Here is a 26,736-nt window from a genome sequence, read left to right on the forward strand (position 1 = left end):
TATGCAGCGTGACTGTTTCGGGCACTTGAAGATTCTCCATCAGTAAACGAATCCCTTCCTCTGCGATGGATTCTTCGAGGTTGTCCTTGGCATCTGGTTACGTGAAATCATATCATTGATACCATGTACCTTTTAAAAATAGCTCGGGCCTGGTACAAAAACTCGCAAAGCTTGAGGGAAAACCAGATTGCGGTGAACCATGAGCCAAGCTCTAAAGAAACTGGTCCTTCGAATTTAACAATCCCTCTCAGCCGCTCTCGATTGAATCGATGATAGTCTACGAATTCCACTGCTTCACCGCTGGTTTGGTCGGTTCATATGTGTTGATCACTATAAAATCAGATGTTAGTTCAATATACATCACAACAGTTCATGCCAGATCCGTCAGCTCCGAGGCTTCAGACAGAGTCTTCAAGGAGTCTTTGGACGAAAAGGGGGTTCCGATCAGGCCAATGCTGGTAGCCCTAATGGGTTATTCCTGCTGTGTATATTGTCGTCCTTACATACAAATCCCTGTGACTTTGTCCAGTTCATCTGAGGACAACTGTGCATTCAAGTTGGAGTGGGCATGATTGTCACATGCAGCTTCAACTTTCTGCGTGCGGTAGAGGAAGATCAGTATTAAGTCAATCACTTCAAATGTTTGGAAGAACTTGACTTTATGTGGATGTATCTAAAACTTACATAGTATGTCTGCGTCACTGCCAATGACTCCATTTACTCCAGGAATCCACGATGCATTTGACCCCAGGGTATCTTGGTAATCACTCATTTTGCCCTCTTCGCTTTCATTCGGGTACTGTTTCAGTTCCTGACGCGAGTTTGAGCCCGAGGGTGAGAGCATCCAGATGTCATTGAAAGTTGCTCCAATCAAGACTCAGGCTGCCAGTGGTATCCAACTTGAAGGAGTGAACTTGAAGTGGTGCCAGTGATGTGCCAAGTGAGCAGTTTCCAACCTTCAAGTTGGAAGGTTGTTGACTCGGAGGGTACTATATGTGTTCTACTAGTAGGTACTAGTAATACTATATAGGAGAGCCCGGTAAAATCCGAGTCATGATGAAGGTTGACCTCGGGATCAATCAACTGTGACGGCAGTGGTGGGTTCAACTTCCAAGGTTCAAGTTGTTCAAGTTCGGGATTCGGAGTATACTACATACTGGTAGTACTAGTAGATTTCTAAAATTGAGATTAAAGATCACCTGCACATCATGTGCACTGGGCAGCCTTGCATGGATATATATTGACACACGTGACGAGACGATCTATATTCAGATGTTGATCATTCGGATCATTTAATTCGGATATTTGAAGATCATATTATGTACATTATGATTTACATTAATATTTTATGGTCCTATTAAGTTGAATTTAGCCCTGGAAAAACGGACTTAAGTTAACAACTCGAAAGACAGTTAAATCAATTGAGCCAGTCTAGACTCTCAATTCATATATTCAAGTTGAGCTTAACTTTGAATAGATGAAGAGTTGTACATGACTCGGTAGCACAAATAATAAACATTTCAATAAAGATTAATACGAGCATGAGCATGGACATGTAGTGTTATCTGGATGTAGAGCTCCCACGGCTGGAGAAAAAAAAAACAATTCAATAGCAAAAAAAAGCGGATAAGCAGCTAAAGGGGAAGGTAAAGCGAACCGAACTGCACCTGTGAATGGGACATAACCCCGGTTGCGATAGAGAAGATGCGGGAGCGCCAGATTCCCGTAGGATCGTCGGTCTCTTCGGACCCAGAATAAAACGCCATCTCGAATTAGTTTCTTTTCTAGCTCCTCGCGTGATCTTAAAACTGGGGCGCACGTCCCCGTCCCTGGAAGTTTTCAGCACCCACGGGGGGTCGAATTTGTCTCGAACCTGGTAGAGAAGCACTGGGGTCTGAATGGAGTATACTCCATATGCTAGCTTGTTTAACCCACGCTAGGGTTCTTATAGGCTGGCTTCCTAGCCCTGGATCAGCCTGTTTTTTTGCTGTTTCCTTTTTTTCCCTCTAGGATTACTGGGATTTCTGGATGTGACTTCATTTCTCCAGGCTTCTACTACATCCAAACTCGTTTCCCCCATGGATCCAAGACGTCATCACCCGTAGCAGGAAACAAGGTGATTGGATTATTAGAGTCCTAGTGATTGTATGTTCTTGGAGTTTTGCAGGGATAAGAACAACAAGTACTAAACGATAATGTACTTTTGAAATGCAGCTGAATCTCATAGTTAAATAATTCTAAAATATTCAAAGATATCAAGTGATCTAGAATGATTGGATTAGAGAGTGGACCAGGGGTACAGGGGGAGAAATGAGCTTCGTTGATTGTTCTTGGCTGCGACTAGTGGATTATCCTAGGAATGTACATGTATTTTGTGGCTCTTGTGGCTATTTCTATTTTCCATTAATTTTCCCGGCATTAATCCATGAATAGGAGGAAGGTATAGAGAGCAAAAAGAATATTACATGTAATAAGAGAGGAAAAAAGGGGGGGTCTAGAACCCGCAGAAAATATCGAGGGGTCATGTGGCCGATCGACGGGGCTCTATCTAATATTATCTACCATATCTTCAGGTATCTAAGTATCATACATAGAAAATAAATAGGAACATATATTATATAAATTATATAGAATAGTCAAATTTGATGAATCCTTTGCAGTATTCAATTATCCAGGGGTCCAAGCATTTTTCCCCTTTCTCTATTCTTTATATAGGTTGATGTTGAAATTCCCACAATTTTGTATAGCCCCAGAGTGGGGGAGGTGACGAGGTCTTCTGATCAGAAAAAAAAAAAGAGAAAAAAAAATAATATTATAAATTATAAATTATAATATATAATATATAAAAAAAATATAGAGGAACCGGATTTGGTGAAAGTCGAACCTCTTCCCCCTCCCCTCATATCCCCACTTTATCCTCCCTTGGCCCTTGGTCCACTTGCCTGGATAAAAAAGAACACTTTCCCTCTTGTTCTTGCCCCCGTACGTCACTCTCCACCTTTTGGGCGCGTTTCCTCCGCCACGTAGTTTTTCTTAGCTGTAATTCACTTAACTTCTCCCCTTTTTTGTTTTTTTACGCCTTCATCACATTCCCTCCAAACATGCGGAACCCTTTCGATTTGGACAACGACAGTATCGATGGGGACTCGGAAGCTGCTCAGGATGAGTACGAGATCCCCTTGCACCCCCACCCTCGTGAAACCGACGATGGGGAGCGGGCAATCTTGCAAGATGAAGACCGTCGTGGCGATGACCTGAAGGAGCGATTTATTGGTACCATTGACCAAGGTACAACGAGTACTCGCTTTATTATTTTCGACTGCACAGGCAACCCCATTGCCAAATATCAGACAGAGTTCCGTCAGATTCATGAACATCCAGGGTAAGTCTGATTGAATATGGGGAAGAGTATGGGGAAAATGGGAAGAGAATGAAAATTCGCCCATTCTCGGCAACAAACATCAATTGACCTTTGGTCCTTATTTAGTTGGCACGAGCAAGACCCTTATGAATTGGTGGAGTCGGTCTATATTTGCATCGAGGAAGCAATGAAATCATTCCTTGCTCTAGGTCACTCTCGATCCGATATTGAAGCAGTGGGAATTACTAGTCAACGAGAAACCGCTCTAGTTTGGGACTGGGAGACTGGAGAGCCTCTTCACAATGCAATTACCTGGACTGATACTCGAACCATGAATTTGGTACGTGAGTTGAAGGCCAAGCCCGGTGCTGATGATTTGGTGAATATTTGCGGTTTACCCCTCTCCACATACCCCTCATCCGTGACCCTTAGGTGGATGCTGGATAACCTACCCGATGTCCGCTCCGCCTACGACGAGGGCCGTGCTGCGTTCGGCACGGTCGACACCTGGCTTATCTATAACCTCAACGGAGGTCCCCAGAACAAGCGTTTGGTTACCGATGTGACCAATGCTTCCCGTACTATGTTCATGAACCTCGAGACCCTCCAATACGACGACCGATTGCTCAATTTCTTCGATATCGATAAGACGAAGATTCGTCTCCCGGAGATTTTCCCTTCAGCCGATCGCGAGGGTTTCGGTGAGATTTGTGAGGGTCCGTTGGAGGGTGTGCGGATTACTAGCTGTCTGGGTGACCAGGCGGCTGCGTTAGTCGGTCACTGTGCCTTTACCCCAGGATCTGCTAAGAACACATACGGTACTGGCTGCTTCCTTCTGTATAACGTGGGTGAGAAACCTGTTATCTCCAAGCATGGTTTGCTCGGTACCGTTGGTTTCCAATTGGGTCGAGACCGCAAACCAGTCTATGCTTTGGAAGGAAGTGTGGCCGTGGCAGGAAGTGGTGTGTCATTCCTCATGAACAACATGGGCTTCTTCCGTGACTCGCGTAAGGTCAGTGATCTGGCTGCGACCGTTCCTGACAGCGGAGGCTGTGTATTCGTCACTGCGTTCAGTGGTCTTTTCGCACCATACTGGATTGATGACGCCAAGGGAACCATCTGTACGTTCAAGTTCTCATCCTTTTTCTGTTCTAACTCGGAAGAATTCACACTGACTAAATTTGCAGGGGGTATCACCCACCACACACAACGAGGACACATTGCCCGTGCGACCATGGAAGCAGCGTGTTTCCAAACCAAGGCTATTCTCGATGCCATGGAAATGGACAGTGGCAAGAAGTTGACCGAATTGGCTGTCGACGGTGGTATGAGTAATTCGGATATTTGCATGCAGGTAGGTTGTTCTCTTCTGTCCGATTTACCCAGTCTACAGGGTTCTTTGGTTCTTTGTCTAACATGACCCCTCTTTTTCAGACCCAAGCCGATATCATCCAAATTCCCGTCGAACGCCCCGCAATGCACGAAACCACTGCCCTGGGTGCCGCAATCGCTGCCGCCTTTGCCATTGACGTCTGGAAAGACTTCTCTGACCTTAAATATATGAACCGTGCCAACCGCACGACCTTCGAACCCACTATCTCCAAGAAAGCCAGCGCACGGATGTACAAACAGTGGTCTAAGGCCGTGGAGATGTCTCGAGGCTGGATGGAAACGAAAGAGGAATCGGACGACGAAGAGTAAATTGCATAAATTCGCGTCTATCCTCATACGTTCCCCGATGTCTCTATTCATTTCTCTTCAAGGCTGGACCACGAATTGGTCTATATTCATCGGGATTCTTTTTTTCAACTTTCAACTTGGAGGCCGTGTCGCATCTACACCACCATACCTCCATACCTAGATTTGCATGCCCATCGAGATCAGGAGGGAGAATCCGCATAAAACACATACCCACTCCCCAACTATTACGACTATTACCCCCTTTTTCTATCCTCTCTCTCCAAATCTCGGGCTTGCTCTCCTATCCAGGGCACATCGGGATACACTCACATTCCACTATACATATTTAGAGATTCCGTTTTAGATAATCCTGCCCTAATAGGTGTGCCAGCGAGCCATACCGCCTTCATGACCGTGACGATGGTTGTGTTTTTGTTTCATTCTCATTTTTTTTCATTGATTCATTTGATTGTTTTCAACATGTCCATGCCTTTAACTTGAAGGGAAGGACTGGTTCCTTGGTCTACTTTTGGTTCTTTGGCGGTTGAGCGTCGAGTGACTTGCATTTTGGTGTATATAACAATTCTCCCAAATAATCGAAAAAAATTCAAAACATTGCTATCATTCAATCCGTTCTTCTGTCTGAATTCTCAACTTGATGGATACGATTCATTCGAGTCATCACTTATGGTGGAATTAAACCTTGGCAGTTGATGCAAGTCTCCCATCTGGCAGAAGTGCATGGCGTACATCACAATGATTCTATCCATACTCTGTGAGCTGAAGACTCGCCACTTCAGAACCCCCATACTCATGTAGATCATTCATTACTTCCCGGATAACCACGTCAGTAGGTATGTGAACCAGGCACAACAGCGGGATGTTCCTGATTCAAGGTATGACATCATGGTAGATGTGGGTCCTTGAGTTTCGGACTCCGAATACATTGTATCAACATTGAACTGCCAGGTATCCACTACCTAGGTAGAATATGTGGAGTGAGTGGGAGAGAGAGCATTGACCTCGGGATATTGAAATATAACCTTGGAATGATCAAACTTGAATTACTGAATCACTACCGAGACCTGGATAAGATTCCGATTGGATGGATACAACTAGTAGAAATATTATGCTATTCGCATCACTCCAGACAGTGCTAGACAAGGCTAGACAGTACAGCGTAGACATACAGATTGTATATACATACAGAAGTCCCAATAGAGACAGAAAGGATCAGAAGAGGGGAGTCCAGTTAAGGATTTTGAAAAGATAAGGAAAATGGTATTTTCAATAAAGACGCCCGAACGAACCGGGAATGCAAGACAGAGACAGAGACGGAGTAACAATGAATGAGACAAGATAAGAAAAGGATAGGAGAGAAAATAAAAGAATACATGAAGGGAACAAGCAAATCTTACTCAGTTGCAGTGCGAGGTTCCTCTGCCGCGGTTGACGGCTTCAGAGTAGTAGCCTGAAGAGCATCAGGGAGCTTAAGAGGGGCACTGGGTGATGAGCTGAGCTTGTCAAGCTTTTCTCCTCGGAGAACCTGTTCCATCTCCTCCTTTGTAAGCGTCTCGTACTCGATCAGAGCCTTTGATAGAAGTTCGAGTTCGTGGCGCTTTTCAGTAAGGATCTTGTTTGCGCGACCGCGAGCTTCCTCGACAAGGCGACGGACTTCCGCTTCAATCTCTTGCTTGGTCTCTGAGGAGAGACTGTCGTAGTTAGTTGAGAGATCGACGTTACCGAGCTTCTTGGAATAGCCGAATCGGGTGATCAATGTGAAAGCGGTTTCGGTTGCTTGTTGGATATCCTGGGCACAGATGTGAGTATGAGTTGAGTAATTCGGGGAGTGGAAAGAACTTACAGCTGAGATACCGCTAGTGACATTGTCTTCACCAAAAATCAGTTCCTCGGCAGCCTTGCCTCCCATGGCAACGGCAATGTCCGAGAGATACTCGGTGTAGTTTCGCGACACGGTGTCCATCTCGGGCAGGAAATGAGTGATACCAAGAGCCATTCCACGGGGAACAATGGTGATCTTGTAAAGCGGAGTAGCAGACGACGAGAAGTAGGCAACAAGGGCGTGACCGGCTTCGTGATAGGCTGTCAGGAGCTTATCCTTATCCTGGATGATTCGGCTCCTAGCCTCAGCACCCATCATGATCTTATCCTTAGCCCAATCGAAGTCCAAGGGTCCGACCTTGGTCTTGCGGTCACGGCTAGCATGAATAGCAGCCTGATTAACCAGGTTCTCGAGGTCAGCACCAGAAAAGCCAGGAGTACCACGAGCAATCACAGCAACATCAACATCAGTACTGATCTGGACTTCCTTCGTGTGGTGACGGAGAATATCCATACGTCCACGAACATCGGGAAGACCGACCACCACCTTGCGGTCGAAACGACCAGGGCGGGTCAAAGCCTTATCCAGGAGTTGAGGGTAGTTAGTAGCACCGATAATGATCACACCGCTAGTCTGGGAGAAACCATCCAGCTCTGTCAGAAGCTGATTCAGGGTCTGCTTGACATAGGCGGCATCGCGTTCATTTCTCTTGGCACCAATGGCATCAAGCTCGTCAATGAAGATAATCGCAGGAGACTTGCTACGGGCCTGAGTAAAGAGATCACGAACACGCTTGGCACCAACACCGACATATACCTCATCGAATTCAGATCCGGACATGTAGAAGAAGGGTACACCAGCCTCTCCAGCCACGGCACGGGCAAGCAGAGTTTTACCAGTACCGGGAGGGCCAACCAAGAGAACACCCTTGGGGAGCTTACCACCGAGAGAGGAGAAACGGTCAGGGTTCAGAAGGAATTCGACAAGCTCCTGCAGCTCGTCCTTGGCCTCGTCACAGCCGTGGACATCGCTGAAACGAACTGTCTGTTGCTGAGGCTGCGCTTCGTTGTTCTGCGTGCCGCGGACGTTTTTCAGGATACCAGTAGTTTCAACCAGAACAGTAATCAGGATCAGAGAAACGTAGGCGAAGAATCCAAAGAAGAAGAAGAATTTGACCCAGCGGAAGACAGCACTGCCCATGGATTCATCCACTACCACGTAGAGGGGAGCATCCTTGGCACCAGTGCCGACCTGTCTGCTAGCTGTACCGATTTGACCACCGCTGCTACGCGCAGCAAGCGCTTGACCAACAGCCTGCAGTTGATCCTGACTCAGAGAATCCATATTTCCCCGCGGAGCAGCTCCGCCGAAGGCAGAGTTGCGGGCGACTTGGCCCAGCGCCTTGTTGTATATGTTCTCAGTCAGGTCGTTGCTGGCAAAGTGAGCGGACTGGTGGCGTTCGACGATAATCCGAGGCATATCCGCACGTAAAAGGGCCTGGTAAAATGCATTTTGGGCGTTTGCGCTGTTCGGGTTGTTGTTCGCAGTCTTCTCCTTCTGGGCCAGCATGTTCTGGGAGGAACGGGAGCTGCCAAAGAGGAATCGCTGCTGTTGAACCTTGGAAAGGCCATTGACCTTGATCGGTGCACGGGTATCGTTGAGGCGGAAAGGTGTCAGCGTCGAAAAGGATCGAGCTGTCGACGAGGCAAGAACATGAGCGGAGGCGTTCGAATTCCACAGTGGGTTGCCTATTGCCAATTAGCCATCGGGTTAAACATAGGAATAGAGGCTGGCATAGATTGCATACCACCGGTCAAGAAGGACGACAGTCCACGGGGAGCGCGCTGGTTGATCATGCTGGTCTTGAGTCCGTGCATAGGTACAGAGTTCAAGAACTCCGGCAGCGAGACACACTCAGGGGTCTGATTGCTCGGGTCAGTAAATTCAGTGAAGCTGACTGAGTGACAAGCTCCTACCGTCGCAACTTGTTCCCGATGAGTCTTTTGGGTGGTCTCGTGGGCTCCGATAGCTGGGGTTCGTACGACCTGCTTCCAGGGAGTAGCTAATAAGGTAGACATCGATGGCCAGATATCGGTAGTCACAGCGGCAACGTTCTGATGAAAATACCAATGTTTAGTAAGACTTCCGGTATCACTCTTCAACAGGAAACATCTGGTACTCACCGGCCGCGGGATAGTTGCTTGGAAGGCCATAATTGTCCGATTGAAAGCGGCGCTCGGCCGCGTGGGAGCCAAAGGGTGCCTCCTAGGAAACTAGAAAATGCGACCGTATGATGATAGTTAATGATAACCTACAGAAACTGCCATCGCTGACAGTGCTGAGAATGGAGAATGATGACGGTGGTCTTCGACTCCGCTGCGGCGAATGTCGGTTGCCACTTAGGTTGGGTCGGTTTCCCGTATAGTCACGTGGAATATAGGCAACTGGTGGGTAATACCTCGGTGTTGGGAAGGCGGTAAGGGCATGGCATATCCAGCTGTCTGCTCTTTAACCTGAGAACCCTATCGAGTGTCGAGTCAGGTAGAGTTCGTCTTCAAATGTTATCTTTGATATCTCAACCTGGATGTTTGATGATCTGATATCTGTGTTATCTGTCGATAGGTTTGTTCATCTCAAGTGCTGGTGAATTTGTTGTTTCATTCAATTTTGATTTCAAGACCCAGAATATGGGAACTTGAAGCCTTGTGCAGGGTTACGGTAGATATTTCAAGCTTCAGTTCAAGTTGTTTGTACTAGCGAGTAGGTACTATGTAATTTTTTGCATTTTCAAGGCATCAAAAGCTGCCTTAAACATTTGAACTAGTACTAATATTTGCGCCCATAATAGGATAGACATGCTTGGAATTACTATGGTAGTCACCAGCAGCATATGCCCAGGCGGAATTGAACCATATTCTTCAGACATTTCTTGCGTAAAAAGACTTGACGATTCCAGCATTGCTAGCCTCATACTCCCTGAGCTCGACCGTACCATCCTCTTTCAGAAATGTGTTCGGCTGTACGAACTTCCACTTTGGCTCAGGGTTAGAGACAACAATTTGCCTCCACGATTCGTAAACATCATCAATAGTGCTCAGAGATTCGTAATATGACTTGCAAGCCTCAATGCCTGCTGTCAAGTGCCATATGTGGAGCTTGCATAACATTTGGCCTATTGCCGGCTTCCCATGAAATCTGATCTTCGTGCGATCGACATGGACGTAAAGCTTCTTATCAACACCATCATGCTCTACCGTTATAACGCCATTGCCGTGATTCAACATGTGATTCAAGATCGCAAAAAGAGCCTAGAAAGAACATGATGATTTAATCTGGCTGTTGGTACTATCAAGTTGAAGATTGTCCCTTACCTGGTCATGGTCACCACCCCAGGCTTGATCCTCAGCTTTGTAGCTGCAAAGTGCTCGGAGTCCTTCAACACCAATATGTAAATATGCGTAGTATATCACTTTATTCGTTAATCATAAAACACTACTCGATTCAGATTTGGAATACTCACAGTCATCGGCTGTCGGCAAACTATAATCATCATACCCAAACAGAGCAAGAATGTCTTCGTTATCGATGAAATAATCCGCAAACAAGAAGGCTCTGCATTCCTCCATAGTGGAAGCCATTTTTCTAAAGACAGTTCCCCGAGTCTCATCATTCAGTTTGTACCAATTCTGGATTGGCTGCCCTGTCACAGGGCTCATCGGAGGGGGGGGGGGTTTGGCGATCAAAGTTGAATTCACCAGGTGCTGTTTCTCTCAACAACTTGCCTGTTTCATGTCCGAGAAGCTCATGTATGGATGTTGTAATGAAATGAACTATATGAGAATATTCCATGTACGAGTCAGCCTCGGAGGGGTGAACATAGTAGCATGGACGGCCTGGACTACTATTCAGGGCCATTCGGTTGCTATACAGAATGGTATTCACTCCATAGTTCATTCCATCGCCTAAATTCTAATATTCTGTCAGCCTAATTTATCTTAAAGGGGTTTTTTCGTCAGCGCTTACAAGGTTGATGTTGAAGGCTTCCCAGACCGTGAATGAAACAGAAGCAAGAGCTAAATAGTATTAATTTGTAGGCTCTACGAAGAAAGAACCTGGGAGACTTACAGTGAGTTATTGAAAAGTCTGGTGCTTCAAGCTTTGCATACTCAAAAGGCCCCTTTCCATCATTTTCATCTGGTATAGCCCATGGAAGCGAGCGAAGAAACTTGGTTGATCGAGCGACAAGTTGGCTGAGCTTCTCAGTCTCCTCAGCATCCGTGATACCAACAGTAGCTAATCAATCCGGTCTGATTCTGCTTGGGTCTCGATAGGGAAAGAAGAAGCCTATAGCGTGTTCAATTCGCGGCGCTTTGTCCTGGGCCCATACTTTAAGGGCTTCCCAAAATGCCTCTTTATAGTCACCAGCTCGGAAGTTATTGATGAGATGAGACATCTCAGCTTCTTGGTTGGATGTAGTAGCATGCTTCTGGGCTTCTGCGAGTTTCAAACAAATTTTTTCCATCTCGTTAGAATGGTCTCCACACCGAAAGAATACTTTGGCCAAAGGTTGATCCCGAATTTGAACCTCCCCGTAAGGCTGTAGCTCCGAGTTCATTCCCAAGGAAGCTTGCAGAACCTCAAATCAGGTCTGCCCTGTGTTACCGATGTGCTTCAGGAGACGCGTGTGATCAGGTTCGATTCCGTTGGCTGTAATGACACCACTGAGTGCTTCAATTTCTTCTTTAGTAATTTTTCTCGACTCCGGGATAGTAACCAGATTGGCTTGTTTCATCTGGATGTCCTAATTTCACTGGCTGGGCAGACATCATTGGCTCGATAATCTCATCAGGTTTGACACTAGCTTCAGTTGAGACGCTAGCCATTTTTCGGAGGGCATATCTAGAGATGTCAGGGATCACTTTGTGATTGGGATCTCCCTATTCAGGTGAGTTTAGAAAATGTATCATAGCAGGGTGAAATTTAATTATGAAGAGACTCACAAAATAGTTTCCGAGATTAGACATAAACATGCCCGCAAATTCTAGCCACTAGTCTACCTCCTCTTTTGTAAGGCCATGGTCAATGTGGTTTCCCCACTCACCAGTACACGCCTGGTGAGTCAGTAGGATGAAGTCGAATATTCCTTCTGCCTCAGACGAGCTTTGCCGAAGTGTGATCCGACTTCCATGCCAACAAGCTCTCGCAAGATGGTGGGCATAGACGCGATAAATCTTGCCATCTCTATTCTGATCTTCAACAATTCTATCAAAGACCTTCCCAATTTCCAATCTGCGTGTGATTTCGCCGTTTGGGGTCGACATTTTTGATCAAAGAAACAAGTACAAGGATCAGAACAATGTATAGCTGGAGGTCAATCTTATACTCATCAGCAACAAAAGCACCGAGTCTAGTATTAGTAATAGTGAGGATGCAAGGCAAACAGAATAGATCAGCCCTCAAATGCGGAATGACGTGGCATGGAAACAAAACCTGAAGCTATCACTAAGGGGTTGGATGAGAAGGTCGGCGTTGCTACGCCCCGCAGCTTGCACTGATCGCCTTTTTACAAGGGTCCCTTGTAGCCGCTACACTGGTGTTTTAGCTAGCTCAACTCGTCACATAGTTCATTTCTTGATTCAGAGCCAGGCCTTAACCTGACGGGATAGCCCAGAAAAACGACCAGAGGTAAAGTGAAATCGATTCTTTCCTTGAAAAGCATCCTGTTGTTAATTGAGTCGGAGAAAGAATGTGAAATTGAAGAATAGGAATCACTCATAGACCCGATGATAATATTGGAATATTTTACTACGGAGTAGTAGCCATTCCATCTGCAGGCTTGGAATAATAACATGTAGCCCTGGAGATAGGCTTAGTTTGTACTTTAGCACAACCGTTTCTTGGCTCTTAGGAATTCAAACAGAGGGAAATCATTCTGAATCATATCAAATTCTAGTAAAGTAGAAGTAAATACAAAGAATCGTTCCACAGATTGGATATGTGCCCAGATGCGTATTTCTGTTCGAACTAACTAAGTGGGGACTGTCAGGCTGCCATCCACGCCCAGCACCTGGGGACCCGGGCGCGGGTCCACGGGCGCCTCAAATGATGAGATAATCCAAAGGCCTCGACTTGGCCTCCCATGGTTCGGACTGGACCAATTTTGTATTTTGGACTTCACCTCATCTTTAAACTATGACAGGACACCTCGCAGCCTGTTATCAAGAAAACTCCACAATCAACCCACTTTGACCCATCCCCAGCAATCCACAGATTGATCCTCGAGGCTCAGAGCTATCAGTAGCCTCCCAAATAGTGGACGGGAAGCATGCATATCATACTTGAATACTTCCTCCGAGCTGAGCTTTGACCGAGATAGAAGCTTTCGCTTATATTGAAATGTCTCAGAGGACAATTTTTCTTGTGGGGGCTCCTCTTCCCAGCAGTCTGGACTGGGACCATGATGAGCTTCTCAACACACCTATACCCCCATTCTGTGACGCAAACAATAGCACAGCATACGATCCAGCATATGAACCATGTTTGGATCAGAAAGTCATTAAATGGAGAGCTCTTCAACCTCTATCATCCGATACCGTGGAGGATCACCTTGCCTTTTACTGGGGGCCCAATGACCCGAAGTTTTCTGACAGCACAGCAGCTCATTAACGCTGATAGTGCATCAAGCGACGAGGATGATTCAGCCTTGTCTCAATTCTACGACCATTCGTTTGCTGTTCATGAAACATCCCAGATTAACGCCTCTGGGCTACGAGAAGAGAACCCGACACAAAGTAGCTCAGGGTTGGACGACCTCATGATCACTGATACATCAGACAAAGACGTGTCTGAATCACCACCTATCCAGATCCGTGGTCCTTTGAAAGATCTAGGTGATATTCCCACGGCCAAATACTTGCAGTCGATTGTACCACAGACCATGACGGTTAACCTAGTGGTCGGGATCATTGCAATTCACCCACCCCGACGCGTGGTGACACGGCAATGGAAGAAAGAACTTGACATTATTGAATTGGTGGTTGGTGATGAGACACGGGCCGGATTCGGAGTCAACTTTTGGCTGCCCGCTCCAACAGATCGACCAGGTGCCAAGGCTCGGGAGATCGATTGGCTTGCTAGCTCTCTGGCCAGTCTTCGTCCTCAAGACATTGTTCTTTTGCGGACGGTTGGACTTGGCTCATTTCGGGATCAAGTGTACGGCCAGAGCCTACGCGGCGGAATGACCCAAGTCGACCTTCTGTACCGACCAACGGATGCGGGAAGATCCTCGAAAGTCATACCACCGAGTCACGGTATTGACGACGATCTGCCGCAGAAGGTTCGCAAAGTACGGGAATGGATACTTCGATTTGTGGGGACGGATGAAGTAGGCGGTAGCCCTCGAGGAATGTTAGAGACACAACGTGGCCATCGTCAACTGCCTCCGGATACGCAATAACAATAAGTCCTTTAAATGAAATGACTACGAGGGTGATCATACGGAGTACAAAATTTCAGTCTCCACCTTGTATTCCTAAGTACTCTCAAGTGCTCTCCATACTTTCAAGCTGATTGAGTTATCCGCATATGCACATGTGTGTCTGAACGTACAGATTTTTGGAGCTCACTATTTATAAACGCACAAGCCACTGAATCATCAACCCCAGAATTTGAACTATAATTGCCATCCTGTCTGTCCTCTGTACTCTTTTTTCTCTTCGTACAGATAGCCATTTGATGTCTCAGGCGATGAAGTTAAATAATTCCAGTACTGTACGTCTCCGTAGTCGGTGGGTCATGCATGGGAAAAAAAAGGGGGGGGCCAAACATGTAGCAAGATGAAGGAGGGTTGTGGTGCGACGAATGGGGAGATGAAGCTCTCCACGCGGCCCATGACCGCAAACATCAAGAATTTCGAACATCAGTGATTATCGCCTCTTTGCATCCAGGGGGCAACATCGCCTGACCGTCAAAGTTGGCGGGGAAGCCAATTCATAGGCCCCGATCCAGTGAAATGGCGGCTCTGGTACGCCGCTAAACATCGATGGTAGGCTGGATTCAGCCAGGGCACGTTAGTACGACCCGGCATTAGCGTAGGGACTTTGTACTCCGAACAGCTTCAACTTTGAGAATATACCCCACCACATCGAAACCTAGGATGAGAAAAAAACATATTAGTATCAGGTTTCGAGTGGAATAACGGTACTCATGGGAATCCGGAAATTGCAAATTCATAGAGTACATAAAGAGTATAGAGTATAGATGTGTGTACAAGAGAAGAAGTACCTGAATGTACCATAAGGGGTCCACCCCCTTTTCCCTACTGAAAACGTCCAATCATTAAGACTCACGTGCCCCACCTTCCCAATCGAAATAAATCCATCAACGGCCAGGTGTTCCCTCTCAATCTCTCTCTCTTGAATCTCTAAATACATTGCTCTTTCTCTATTTTTCCTGAGATTGAGATTCTCTTTTTTTTCTTCTGTTTTTAACCTTTACTTGATCTAATAATCCCCACAATATGAAGGGTATGTGGTTCCCCCCTCCATTCCACCCCTCATCTACCCCCCAACTAACCAACCCGCAGCACTCATTCTTGTCGGAGGGTTCGGGACCCGACTGCGTCCTTTGGTAAGTTATGGTCGATCTTGTGCTTTTGTCCCCTCCAATTGACTCGGTTCAATGTTGGACGGCCCCAATTGATAGCACTATTCAAAATTCCCTCGCATCGACTAACATGGAATCTTCTAATTTGGTCTAGACTCTCACCCTCCCTAAGCCCCTCGTCGAGTTCGGCAACCGGCCTATGATCCTGCACCAAGTTGAGAGCTTGGCTGCAGCAGGTGTCACTGATATCGTCTTGGCTGTCAACTACCGTCCCGATGTGATGGTCGCGGCGCTCAAGAAGTACGAGGAACAGTATGGCGTCAACATCGAGTTTTCAGTGGAAACTGAACCCCTCGGCACCGCTGGTCCCTTGAAGCTGGCGGAGAAGATTCTGGGCAAGGATGACACTCCCTTCTTCGTCCTTAACTCAGATGTTATCTGTGATTACCCCTTCGAGCAACTCGCACAGTTCCACAAGAGCCACGGTGATGAGGGTACCATTGTCGTCACCAAGGTTGACGAGCCCTCCAAGTACGGTGTCGTGGTTCACAAGCCCAACCACCCCTCTCGTATCGATCGCTTCGTTGAGAAGCCCGTCGAGTTCGTCGGCAACCGTATCAATGCCGGTATCTACATCCTGAACCCCAGTGTTCTCAAGCGTATTGAGCTTCGCCCGACCTCCATCGAGCAGGAGACCTTCCCCGCTATTGTGAAGGATGGCAAGCTGCACTCATTTGATCTTGAGAGCTTCTGGATGGATGTCGGTCAACCCAAGGATTTCCTCACTGGTACCTGCCTGTACCTCAGCTCGCTGGCCAAGCGCGACCCCAAGAAGCTGGTCTCCAACTCTGAGCCTTACGTCTATGGCGGTAACGTCATGGTTGACCCCTCAGCTAAGATTGGAAATAACTGCCGCATTGGACCCAACGTGGTCATTGGACCTAATGTGGTCATCGGTGACGGTGTTCGTCTCCAGCGCTGCGTGGTGATGGAGAACTGCAAGGTCAAGGACCACGCTTGGATCAAGTCCACCATCGTTGGCTGGAACAGCTCCGTTGGTCGCTGGGCTCGTCTCGAGAACGTTACAGTTCTCGGTGACGACGTTAGCATTGCCGATGAGGTTTACGTTAACGGTGGTTCCATCCTGCCTCACAAGAGCATCAAGCAGAACATTGATGGTAAGTTTTGCCAGATGTGAATCAGAATTGTATCAATAAGCTAACACTCTGGTTTAGTTCCTGCCATTATCATGTAATCCCTTTCCCTCACGTCGCTACGTCCTTTTACACCCTATCTCTCTCATCTTTGCCGATACCTCCCTCTACTCTACCTCCCCGTCTTGATGCATTGAACCGGAGTCGTTGTCTACCTGATCTTCTCTTCTCTTACCTCGATCTTCTTCGGTCCCTGTTTTCTTGCCTGTTCATCCGCGATTGGTGCCGTCGCCCCCGCTATGTGCTCGCACTGTCCTTTTTAATTTACCCTTCATACCCGGATAGTCGATGCATTTCCACACCTAGATGGTTGGGAAACTGGTCAATTACCGCCTTTTGCAAACCTTATCACCTTTTAGTGCCTTTCCTGTTTTGTCTTATTGTGCAGGCTTCAAATATCCAAGAGCTTGCAACTCAAACCCCGCATTTTTTACGCTTCTGCCTAGATCTTGCGGTAAAACAATCATGCAATATCTTGTTTTTAATGATATCATGGGCGCGGGGCGGGTGCTGTTGATGTAAATACCTGGGAGGCGGAATTACAAAAAATATTCAACGCTACTTTACCAGTCATGGATTCTTTTTCGTAGTGTACGCGCGTAGTGATCAAGGGTTGATAGCATTATGTCTGATATCTACCTTCTATGCCTTAATTGAAACATGAATAGCGGAACTTGGAAATAAGGATTAATCTTACTATAATATGAACAGAGCTTCGAAGTTATCACACAACTAAACATCTACATGAGATACAATAAACTTGAATGGAACGCTGGAAACTTGAACAATGCATAGTAGCACATGAGCAGGCTTGATATTGAGCTTCAAGTTATGATATTGAATTTCAAATGTTGACGCGACCTCATGAGAAAGTAGATGTCTACTGTGGTATAAATAGACAGTGTATTAGGCTAAACGCTACATAATAGGTCAAAAGTCTGGGTACACTCCATATATAAGATTTCGGCCGAAAAAGATAACCACTACGTTAAAAAAATTCTTAAAAATCCAATTTTCAATATTTCGGCTTAAAATTGACTGATAATACAGGTAAATGAACAGACTTTCCATTCATACACTAGTATTTAGTGTAATACCCCCGAACGTTGTAAACCGCCTTACAACGCTTAGTAAATGACCGGATTAAGCTATCGATGGTTTCTTGTGGAATATTCCACCAAGCACGCTTCAATGAATCATGAAATCCAGTCCAGGCCACTAAGAAACGTCCGGTGTGTCGTAGGTCAGGGCGTAATTTGAAAACCTCGCGTTTTAGCAGGAACCAGCAGGCCTTAATTGGGTTTAAATCTGGTGAATGGGCAGGCCAATCCATGACGTGTATTCTATGAGCCATAAAAAATTCTTGTGTAGTCTCTGCGGTATGAGACCGAGTATTATCTTGCTGAAAGATCACATCTGGTGTGTAACGGTGTAAAAAAGCTTCTTCAAGAGCCCACTGGTAAGATCTAGCTGAGTATCCACCACAAGGGGCTTCAGAATCATGTTGTATAATAACTAGATCCGTATGGCCACCAATCCAAATACCACCCTAGACGATTTAGGTAATATCATGGCCGTTGTTGGTTAGATTAACTAAGGTATGTCGATAGGCCTCTGAAGCTAGTCGAATACCCATTGAGTTGTTAAATTTGATCGCCTTTGAACTGAGCATTCATCGCTGAATATTAAGTATTCTAATTCGTTGAAATGCTGCCATTGACATATAAAATTCAGCCTCTGACGGACATCGTCTTTCTTTAATGGGATTCGGAGACGGGATTTCCATTTATAAATCTTGTAGCGGCGTAAGCATGGGTAGGCAGTTGATCTTGATATGCCTAGGCCTGTCTCAGCAATCAGGGCTGCCCAGCTCATTCTGGGGGGACCTACGACACATCTGATAAATATAACACGAAGTTCGATTATTAACCAAGGTAGGGCGACCTGAGCGAGGACGTGACTTCATATTGTTATGTTCCTGAAAGCGTTCCATCATACGATATACTGTCGTGCGGCTGATTTGAAAATCACGCGCAATTTGAGCTGGTTTATTACCCAGTTTAACTGCTGTGACGATATTAGAACGTAGTTCAGCTGATAGCTCTGTATTTTGTGGTCGATTTCCACGAATCACTGTGCCGAAAGCTCTCATCTTGGTGGTGTTATGAATTGGAAGTTGGTGGGTTGAAAAATTAAAGTTCTACAGAAAAAGTGTACCCAGACTTTTGAACAGGCATGTAGTAGGTAAGGTAGGTTCGTGGTGTTATGAAGCTTTTTGTAGAGGGACCAGTCTCTTGGACATCACCGAGTAGAATAAATGGTCACCGTCGGTCTCCGGCCATTTAAACCGTTGCTGCCGCTTCGTAGACAACCTTTCTAGCCTTAGACAACGGCAGTATCCATAATCGCCCGAGAAGGCATGATGGCATCATTTGGCAAAGCCATAAAGAGTAGTCTTTGTTGCCTTTGTTAGACCATGGCCATGCCTTTCTGTTCAAAAGCCACGAACTGATAATGCGGGCGTCCAAGGCGAAGTGGTAGTCAGCGAGAGCGTCATAACCGCCCATAAATCTGGATTCAGAGAACATTGTCAAGGACAACAACAGGTGGCCCTCGGGGTGGTCTTGTGTACTTAACGACACCAGCGCTGTTGAAGTCCTTCGGCCAAGAGGCGTATAACTTGTGGTAGTCATCAATAGCAGCATGGAAGATCCCATTATCTGGGAGGCAGACATCGAGTCGAACTTGCTTTCAACTTTTGTTGAGAGTATTTCCCAGTCAACGAGGGTCATTCCACAGCCGGTGTCGTACAGCATCAGAAAGGGGTCCCGTTCGACATAATAGGTGACCAACCCAGGGGGTGATTCATTTGCAGTCATCATTGCCAGTATGAAATGTATCTGCGACCCACCTGGGCAGTAGGCATGATGCATACTATTGGGGTAATAGTTATGGGGATAAGAATTCGAAGGATATTTCCAATTTTCATTCAACCCATGCAATAAGGCTCATGCTAAGCCGTGGGTTGGTAAACTCCAGGTCAAAGAAAACCAGTGCATGAGCCGTCCTGATCTTTGTTTCCACTTCGGACTCTGTCAGATCGATAGGGTTGGCAGACTTTTCTCTCGGATTTATCCATAGACCATATTTGGGGAATTTGCCAGAGAGTACTTCGAATATCTCTCAGTACCAATAGCAACTCCTTGGTCGCCACTAGTACCTCCTTGGGTAGTGCCAGGCACCTTTGCATTATTTTGATGCTCCCAATTCGGTTCTCTCCGATCTCCAGGATTACCGAGGGTCTATCGTTTGAAACCCAACAGTGTGCGCTTCTAGGTCGTCAGGGAACAGAAAACTGAATGCTTTTCAAGATTTCCATATTGCTCTTTTATCCACTTGGACATCCATTTATGAGCGGAATAATCAATAAGTGTTTTGCTTCAAATCTCATTGTTCCACAGGGCTTCATGATCAGTTCAGTCATCGAATGAACCAGGTCTATGTGCAAAGATTTGGGCATTTTGAGTATGAGGATATCCATAGACGACGAGGTGAGAGATACTAGGTATGTGCCAGCAGGATAGCTGAGTCTCGATCTGTTCGCATCTAGCCAGGGATTCATACCGTCTCAAATTCAGCAAGGCCGTTGAGTCGGTGAATGAATGTGAATGTCATTAAGGCCTTGATCAGCGTCTTCCATGTCACATAACATACCGGGCGGCTTCCTCGCCTAGTTTCAAGTTGGTGCCTAATTTGGAAACTTTTTCTTTTCAAAAAGCCTCTAGATGAGCTCATTATGCTAACACACATGCTATATCAGGCTGGTGGAACTTGGAAGCGAAAACAGCTTGCAGCGCCTGTAGTTATCATAGGGGCCCATCCGTCACATGGTCTCTAGCTCAGCGCGTAAAGAGCGCCTGAGCTCTGAACGGAATTCATCGACTGACTTCTTTCGCGTATCCTGAATCGGCCTGATCTCGGAGTGTGCCTCGTAGGAAAAGACATAGTCACAGGCTCAAAGCCTCACACCTGAGCTCTGGACTTTCCGGGTGCGAGCTGCTAAAGCCTTGGAGATGGGAAGACGGAAGTTTCCAAGGTTGCTGTGCGAAGGTTGAAGAGTGGAAGAAAGGCATGGTGAAGTGATATAGCGAGGATCAGGTGATAGAGCACTTGATCTCTCAACTTCGATAGGAGCTTATTAATCGATGCATAAAAAAGAGAACACTCCTCAGAGTATATGATATCTCTTGGGTGGAAAGTAAAATGTTCAAGAGATGCAAGTTGAACCAGACAGGTAGGAGACACCACCTGGACGGAAGGTAATCATAACAGAGAAAGCTGCCAGCCAGTATAAAAACTTGAAGTGGTGTTCAAGTTAGAAGGTATCTGTTACTATGAAGTTTGCAAACTAACTAAACCTGAACCATGTGACACTTGTCGGTGTATGGGTATAATTAGGTATGTGATTAAAGGGTAATGTTACAAGTTATACAAGACACTGCTCAAGTATGAGATATCTACACAGAAGAATAGTCAAGGCCAAGGTTTCAAGTCAGCCTTCATTCAGATTCCTTCACCTTGGTTCAGTTCTGCACCTTCTCAATCTCATCCAGAATCCCATCCCAGATGATGCGCAGCTCCTCCATCTGCTTCCAGCACTGACGTCCAAGCTCCTCAAAGCTTTCCTTCTGCTCCACCGTAAGCTCAGCGGCACCTCGTTTTCGACGTCGTTGTCGGTCAGCTTCAACAATAGGAGTGCCAACCACACCACCATAGCCCCATCCATCCGTCTCCGTGCAATAGACATGCGCCGTTCCAAACATCGAAGCACCAGAGCCCCATTTAGGTCTGCCACCACCAGCCTGTCGATATGGTTTCTCCGCATCATCAAGCTCAGCATTCGACGATAGTGCCGCAAAAACAGGCGCATTAGCACCGGAGTATGTACTCATGCTATGCCACGGTGATCCCAGGAAACGTGCACCATAGAATGCCAGACCCTGAGCCCAGATAAGAGGTTGAGGGAGTGGCACGATAGACGTCAGACAGATACCTGGGTGAGCAAGATGGGAAGAAGGCTTCACGGAATCCTTCTCACCATCCAATCCAAGGAAACTATCCACCCAAGGCGCGGTGCTCGGTAAATCAGCGGTGATGGCCAATAAATCCGTAAGCGTCTTTGTAGACTCATAAGGTTCCGCAGAGCGTAAACCCTGGATATCATTCACATCAAAGAACTTAACCGTCGCCTCAATACTAGAGATCCAGATAATTCGACCAGGACCGTCAGGTCCATGCGCGCGTTTCAGAGAGGGAGCAACATTATGCGCAAGCATATAATGACCAAACACGTTAGCGCAGAAAACCGATCCAAGGATCGGTTCTTCCACGTTCGCGATTCCCTTCGGAACTTGCTTATCCGCTAGAACGCCAATGGGTGAGATCTTGAATCCTGGCCATGTGCAGCTGTGTACGAGGTCGGTCACCATGCCCCAGACTGCGGGTAGCCAGTCAATACCGGACCAGCCGCCTAAGCCGGCATTTAGGATTATGGCATCGAGTTTTGGGAATGTGCTGTTTAGACGACGAGAACAGGCGCGTATGGAGAGGAGGTTTCCGAGGTCGACGCTCTCGGGGATGAAGCGTACGCGGGCGAAATCTGTGGGTGAGGTGGTGGTAGTGCGGAGGTGTGCTTCTAGACGGCGGATTGTGTCTTGCGCTTTGCGCGTACTCCGAGTTGTGAAGATTATATTTAGGTTCGTGGGGGCGGACCGGGTTTGGAGGAATTCATCGGCTAGACGGCAGCATATTGAGAATCCGAGACCACTGAAGAAGTTTGTTAGTGTTGTCACTTTTTTTTTCTTGAAGGATCCAGGAGCGGGGAGGGTGTATGCGATTGGAGGGGATCCGTACCTGTTTGCACCTGTTACCAAGACATAAGTGTCTTGTTGGTCATAAGGAGATGCCATTGTATCAATTGATTGTCTTCGAATAGGAGATATTGAAATGTGTTAAGTGTTGATTTAGCGGGAGAGAGTATCATGTGATAGGAGTAACTCCGCGGCGTTGATCGCGTCGACTCGCTCAGTTGCTTGTTTATGTAATGAGGAGCAATTCCAGGGAAATATGCAATGAGAAATCTGTCCGTCAAATAGTAAATCAAAGACCACTTCAGATGTACTCCGTACTCCGTGCATAGTTGATTGAGTGTTGTGATATCACCACACGTGATTTGCATTGATCGGCGTTCCTGAAGACGTCAACCTTAAGCTGCTTCCTCTCTACTACTGTATCCAGGTTACCTTGCCACCAAATGCCGTGCTCTCATGGCATGCGCGGGCAGTCATGACCCCAAAACTCGAGCGCTTTCTTAATACAAGTGTCTTCGCCCTCCTCGCCCTCATCCTCTTTTGTCTAATCCTACTTACACCGGCCGACGCGATCTACCAATGCTGGGAGACCCAACGACTCACAAACATCTTTTTCATAACCGGCGCCTATGTCATTACCTTCGTTATTGCGGTCCTCATCTACGCAACTCGACTATATACAAACACAAGTACCTTGGCTGGGATACCAAAGGCATGGATTCCTGTGGAGAAGGAAGACGTGGGTAAGAGCGTACGGCGCATGGTAAAAGAAGGACTCGCTCGCAGCGCAGTCATCTCCTACCAGGCCCGACCTCGTGACACATCTGGCGAAGAAGATAGCTTTCAGAATTACGAGCCTCTTCTGATCGACCCCAAACGGCCGCCATGGGGTCTCGTGGAGCATCCTGGCTGGTCATCACCTGCTTCGCCCGACCTGCCGGATCTCCCCTATCGCACCGTCATTCAGGAACTACCGAATTTGATTGAAGCGAAAGCGGTCTCTTTAGCACCAGCAGGTCTTTTGTCATCTACGGTTACGGACCATTTCCATCATGCCGACCCTCCGGGAATCCAGTCTTTACCCGATATGCGTGTGGTGGAGGCATTGCGGCGCCCGGCCTCAATGGGACTCCGCCAATACATTAGACGTCTAACATCACTGGAGGCTATCGAATCTCCGGAACTCGCCGCGGATTTCCTTGCCGTGTACGAGCGGGCCCGGTTTTCCTCTCACCAGCTTCACGAGACTGAATTTCGCGATCTAATGCATCTCTTTGCGGAGCTTCTCAGAGGAATGACATGCATTGCGCCGCCTATCATAGACGATATCCGTGGCAACATGAGTGATCGTTTCACAGACACAGAATCTGTCATCGGCCCCTCAGACGAAGAAGGAGAGACGGATACAGTGGACCACTTCGGGTACGATGGAACCTTCACTCCGATGCGGAGTAACAGTCCCCTGCCATCTAACGCGTCAACTTGGGAGACGCAATCGGGCCAATCGGGGTATGACACTGCGCCCGGAGTACAAAGCCCATATTCCGGAATATCACAAGAAAGCGGGTCTTATTTTGGGCGGGGACTCCGCACACCGTCGACTCGATCACTGCGCCGAGTACCTTCTGGGCAATCCGGCAGTTCTGGAGGCAGTGTGATCCGACTCTCACAACCCCATGATCGGGGTAATTTACCGTATACTATCACCTACGCCGGTGGTAGGAATGGTTAAACGGGCCCACCTCCACCTCCACCTGGACATTTCACTTCCACTCACAATATGTACATTAGTTATAGATCGGATTAAAATACCCCATCGGACAGCAGTGGGGGCTTAGTCATGAGGAAATATTCCCGAGTTTCTTGGCAGAAATGCAAAATGATTGATAAGATCACCTCAATTTTCGGGTTTGACACGTCATTGAAGTTATTGAGAAGAATTGTTGTAGGATTGCTGTAAATTTATCTCTTTTGGTTTACTTTGCGATCAAAATTAACGGAGGAAAGATACCCATCCCATATCCGCCAATATGCATCTCTTCCGCCGAGGCACATCCTCGCTCTTTAGCTCCTCGAACGTCTCTCTCGCCTCCTCCAAGACCGATGCGACGACTGACGCTGTTGGCGACAATGATAAGGCGGTTGAGGGATTCCGTTCTATCTCGGAATCAGCTCAGCTGTTCCCCAAACCGGACCCGGCAGTCGACGGCGAGGAATGCTTGCACGATTGCGCCACGTGCACTGTGAAGTACCCCGCCAAGTTTGACGTTGATACGATAGACGAGCTATATGGACAAGTGAAAGGGTGGGCCACACACATGCTTGTTGCGACAGGCAAGTCCGATTGGGTTCGTGATGTTGCCGACGAAGCTGGGAGTATCATGGAGGCAATTGAGAAGGGAGGAGTAGAGCCTAGCAATGGGGTGAGTTGACCAAACAAACATTAGCAAGAGACGGGACAGTCAAAATTAATGTCAACTTTAATAGCGCCTCAAGCTCTCGGCATCGAACATGCCCGTCCCAGACGAATATCACATGCACGAAGCAGGAAGCCAACCCACGAACGTCCTCATCCTCCCCAGCTTCACTGTCGTCGAGAATGTCACACCGCAGCTAGCTCCAGAGCTGATCGAGAACTTCGTGAACAAGGGACACACCACTACCACACCTTTGAATGGTGTACCGGTTCCAGCAGAGACAGAAGAGGAACAACTTTCTGACTCCGTACCTCGCCCATCAAACACATCCATCACCTCTCTCCGCTCTCACCCATGCCCACACGCGGCCGTAATTCTTCTCTGCTCGCAACGTACTCGCGATGCCCGCTGCGGCCAATCCGCACCCTTGCTGCGTAAAGAGTTCGAGCGTCACCTACGCCCACTGGGTCTATACCGTGATATGGACGATACACGACCCGGAGGTGTAGGAATCTATTTTATCAGTCACGTCGGTGGACACAAGTACTCTGCCAATGTGATTGTGTATCGCCGCCGAGACTTTGAGTGGTATAAGAAGGAGAATGCGGAAGTTGAGAATAGTGCGCAAGAGGGTGCGGCGCAGGGTATTTGGTTGGCGCGTGTACGTCCGGAGGAGTGTGAAAACATTATTCGGTATACTGTTCTGCAGGGTCAGGTCTTGAAGCCTGAGCAACAGTTGAGAGGTGGATTTGATCGGGAACGAGGCTTGACAAGCTGGTAAGGTCGAAATTGGATATAGATTTGAATTGCATAGAGCCTTGAGTAGTATTCTCCTTTTAGTTCATGTTTCATCAGATAGTTGTATTTAATCAGCACAACTGACTATATGATTGAGACCAAGTTTAATCCCTGGTATACTCCCATAGGTCCAGTCCATCCAGGCTAGTGTCACCATCTTCATAACCCCAGGTGCATGTCCTTGTCATAAGAAGTATAGTTCCCGTTCTAATGTATAAAGAATCCCACTAATTCAGGGACCACGTCACGATAGGGACGCCATGCTCTCGATTGGTCTGACATGCCTGAATACCTGTAATAATTGAAAGTCATATCAACTATCATGTCAAGGATGTCACAGACAGGTCATTGAAACGCAAAAACGAGAAAAGAAAACATCTCAAAGGTACTACTACTTACCACACATTCAGAATCATTTCAACCATCCAATGAATCCAATATTTTGAATGGATGAACGAAGGCAAAAAACCTCAACACACATATGCAGCTCCACATGAATTACGGCACCGACGACATCTCGCATACGCCCATCACCAGAAAGGATATCCCCGTCAACGCCACACATGAAGAGCGGCATTAATCATACATAGCGACCCTATCACCGGGACAAGACATCCACAAATTATCAACTACTTTGCCGTATACCTAATACTAATATCCCGGAATCATGAATCTAACTCGTCTTCTACTCCGTAGATTCTAACGCCACCACAAAGATGAAACCACGGCTGCATGCTTCTGCTTTACTTCAACTTTGCTTACCCGACTGCCGACCCGGCAATGCATTATGAATGTACAGAAGTGATACGAGCATCGAACGAATCATGAATTTCTGGAAGATTAACCCTTTACACGAGTCTGCATGTGCAAATCCCAGGTACACTACAGAGTACCTTACAAATCTATAAGTATTTCATACTTAAAAGCGGGATATGAGCAGTTGAGTTCC

At 47.0% G+C, this 26,736-nt stretch overlaps 10 protein-coding genes across 10 annotated transcripts; 5 read left to right on the forward strand and 5 right to left on the reverse strand.

The window, feature by feature from the left end:
• Positions 1–3,101: 3,101 nt before the first annotated feature.
• Positions 3,102–5,062, forward strand: N7483_004575 (glycerol kinase; the record flags this gene model as incomplete). Its single annotated transcript, XM_057088012.1, has 4 exons — positions 3,102–3,382; positions 3,488–4,482; positions 4,549–4,715; positions 4,796–5,062. 4 exons carry the CDS (start codon positions 3,102–3,104, stop codon positions 5,060–5,062), a joined length of 1,710 nt encoding a protein of 569 aa, XP_056947841.1.
• A 1,393-nt stretch (positions 5,063–6,455) lies between these two features.
• On the reverse strand, positions 6,456–9,097 carry N7483_004576 (i-AAA protease YME1; the record flags this gene model as incomplete). The annotated part of the gene is made up of 5 exons (XM_057088013.1): positions 6,456–6,851; positions 6,906–8,632; positions 8,692–8,806; positions 8,861–8,998; positions 9,068–9,097. 5 exons carry the CDS (start codon positions 9,095–9,097, stop codon positions 6,456–6,458), a joined length of 2,406 nt encoding a protein of 801 aa, XP_056947842.1.
• Positions 9,098–9,802: 705 nt separating this feature from the next.
• N7483_004577 (dipeptidyl peptidase III) lies at positions 9,803–10,522 on the reverse strand (the record flags this gene model as incomplete). Its single annotated transcript, XM_057088014.1, has 3 exons — positions 9,803–10,192; positions 10,256–10,353; positions 10,405–10,522. 3 exons carry the CDS (start codon positions 10,520–10,522, stop codon positions 9,803–9,805), a joined length of 606 nt encoding a protein of 201 aa, XP_056947843.1.
• A 1,104-nt stretch (positions 10,523–11,626) lies between these two features.
• On the reverse strand, positions 11,627–12,205 carry N7483_004578 (uncharacterized protein; the record flags this gene model as incomplete). Its single annotated transcript, XM_057088015.1, has 2 exons — positions 11,627–11,821; positions 11,942–12,205. 2 exons carry the CDS (start codon positions 12,203–12,205, stop codon positions 11,627–11,629), a joined length of 459 nt encoding a protein of 152 aa, XP_056947844.1.
• A 1,075-nt stretch (positions 12,206–13,280) lies between these two features.
• Positions 13,281–14,340, forward strand: N7483_004579 (uncharacterized protein; the record flags this gene model as incomplete). The annotated part of the gene is made up of 2 exons (XM_057088016.1): positions 13,281–13,478; positions 13,540–14,340. The coding sequence occupies 2 exons, from the start codon at positions 13,281–13,283 to the stop codon at positions 14,338–14,340; spliced, it is 999 nt and encodes a 332-aa protein (XP_056947845.1).
• A 1,062-nt stretch (positions 14,341–15,402) lies between these two features.
• N7483_004580 (mannose-1-phosphate guanyltransferase) lies at positions 15,403–16,743 on the forward strand (the record flags this gene model as incomplete). Its single annotated transcript, XM_057088017.1, has 4 exons — positions 15,403–15,409; positions 15,469–15,512; positions 15,643–16,666; positions 16,724–16,743. The coding sequence occupies 4 exons, from the start codon at positions 15,403–15,405 to the stop codon at positions 16,741–16,743; spliced, it is 1,095 nt and encodes a 364-aa protein (XP_056947846.1).
• A 2,301-nt stretch (positions 16,744–19,044) lies between these two features.
• N7483_004581 (uncharacterized protein) lies at positions 19,045–19,581 on the reverse strand (the record flags this gene model as incomplete). Its single annotated transcript, XM_057088018.1, has 1 exon — positions 19,045–19,581. One exon carries the CDS (start codon positions 19,579–19,581, stop codon positions 19,045–19,047), a length of 537 nt encoding a protein of 178 aa, XP_056947847.1.
• A 1,704-nt stretch (positions 19,582–21,285) lies between these two features.
• On the reverse strand, positions 21,286–22,671 carry N7483_004582 (3-keto-steroid reductase; the record flags this gene model as incomplete). The annotated part of the gene is made up of 1 exon (XM_057088019.1): positions 21,286–22,671. One exon carries the CDS (start codon positions 22,669–22,671, stop codon positions 21,286–21,288), a length of 1,386 nt encoding a protein of 461 aa, XP_056947848.1.
• Positions 22,672–23,047: 376 nt separating this feature from the next.
• Positions 23,048–24,304, forward strand: N7483_004583 (DUF4129 domain-containing protein; the record flags this gene model as incomplete). The annotated part of the gene is made up of 1 exon (XM_057088020.1): positions 23,048–24,304. The coding sequence occupies one exon, from the start codon at positions 23,048–23,050 to the stop codon at positions 24,302–24,304; it is 1,257 nt and encodes a 418-aa protein (XP_056947849.1).
• A 298-nt stretch (positions 24,305–24,602) lies between these two features.
• On the forward strand, positions 24,603–25,770 carry N7483_004584 (sucrase/ferredoxin-like domain-containing protein; the record flags this gene model as incomplete). Its single annotated transcript, XM_057088021.1, has 2 exons — positions 24,603–24,995; positions 25,060–25,770. 2 exons carry the CDS (start codon positions 24,603–24,605, stop codon positions 25,768–25,770), a joined length of 1,104 nt encoding a protein of 367 aa, XP_056947850.1.
• Between the last annotated feature and the right edge of the window lie 966 nt (positions 25,771–26,736).

Source organism: Penicillium malachiteum (genome assembly GCF_028827825.1).
Source record: "Penicillium malachiteum strain IBT 17515 chromosome Unknown utg000002l:1.0-8849297.0:1.0-8852440.0, whole genome shotgun sequence".
Classification (NCBI taxonomy): domain Eukaryota; kingdom Fungi; phylum Ascomycota; class Eurotiomycetes; order Eurotiales; family Aspergillaceae; genus Penicillium; species Penicillium malachiteum.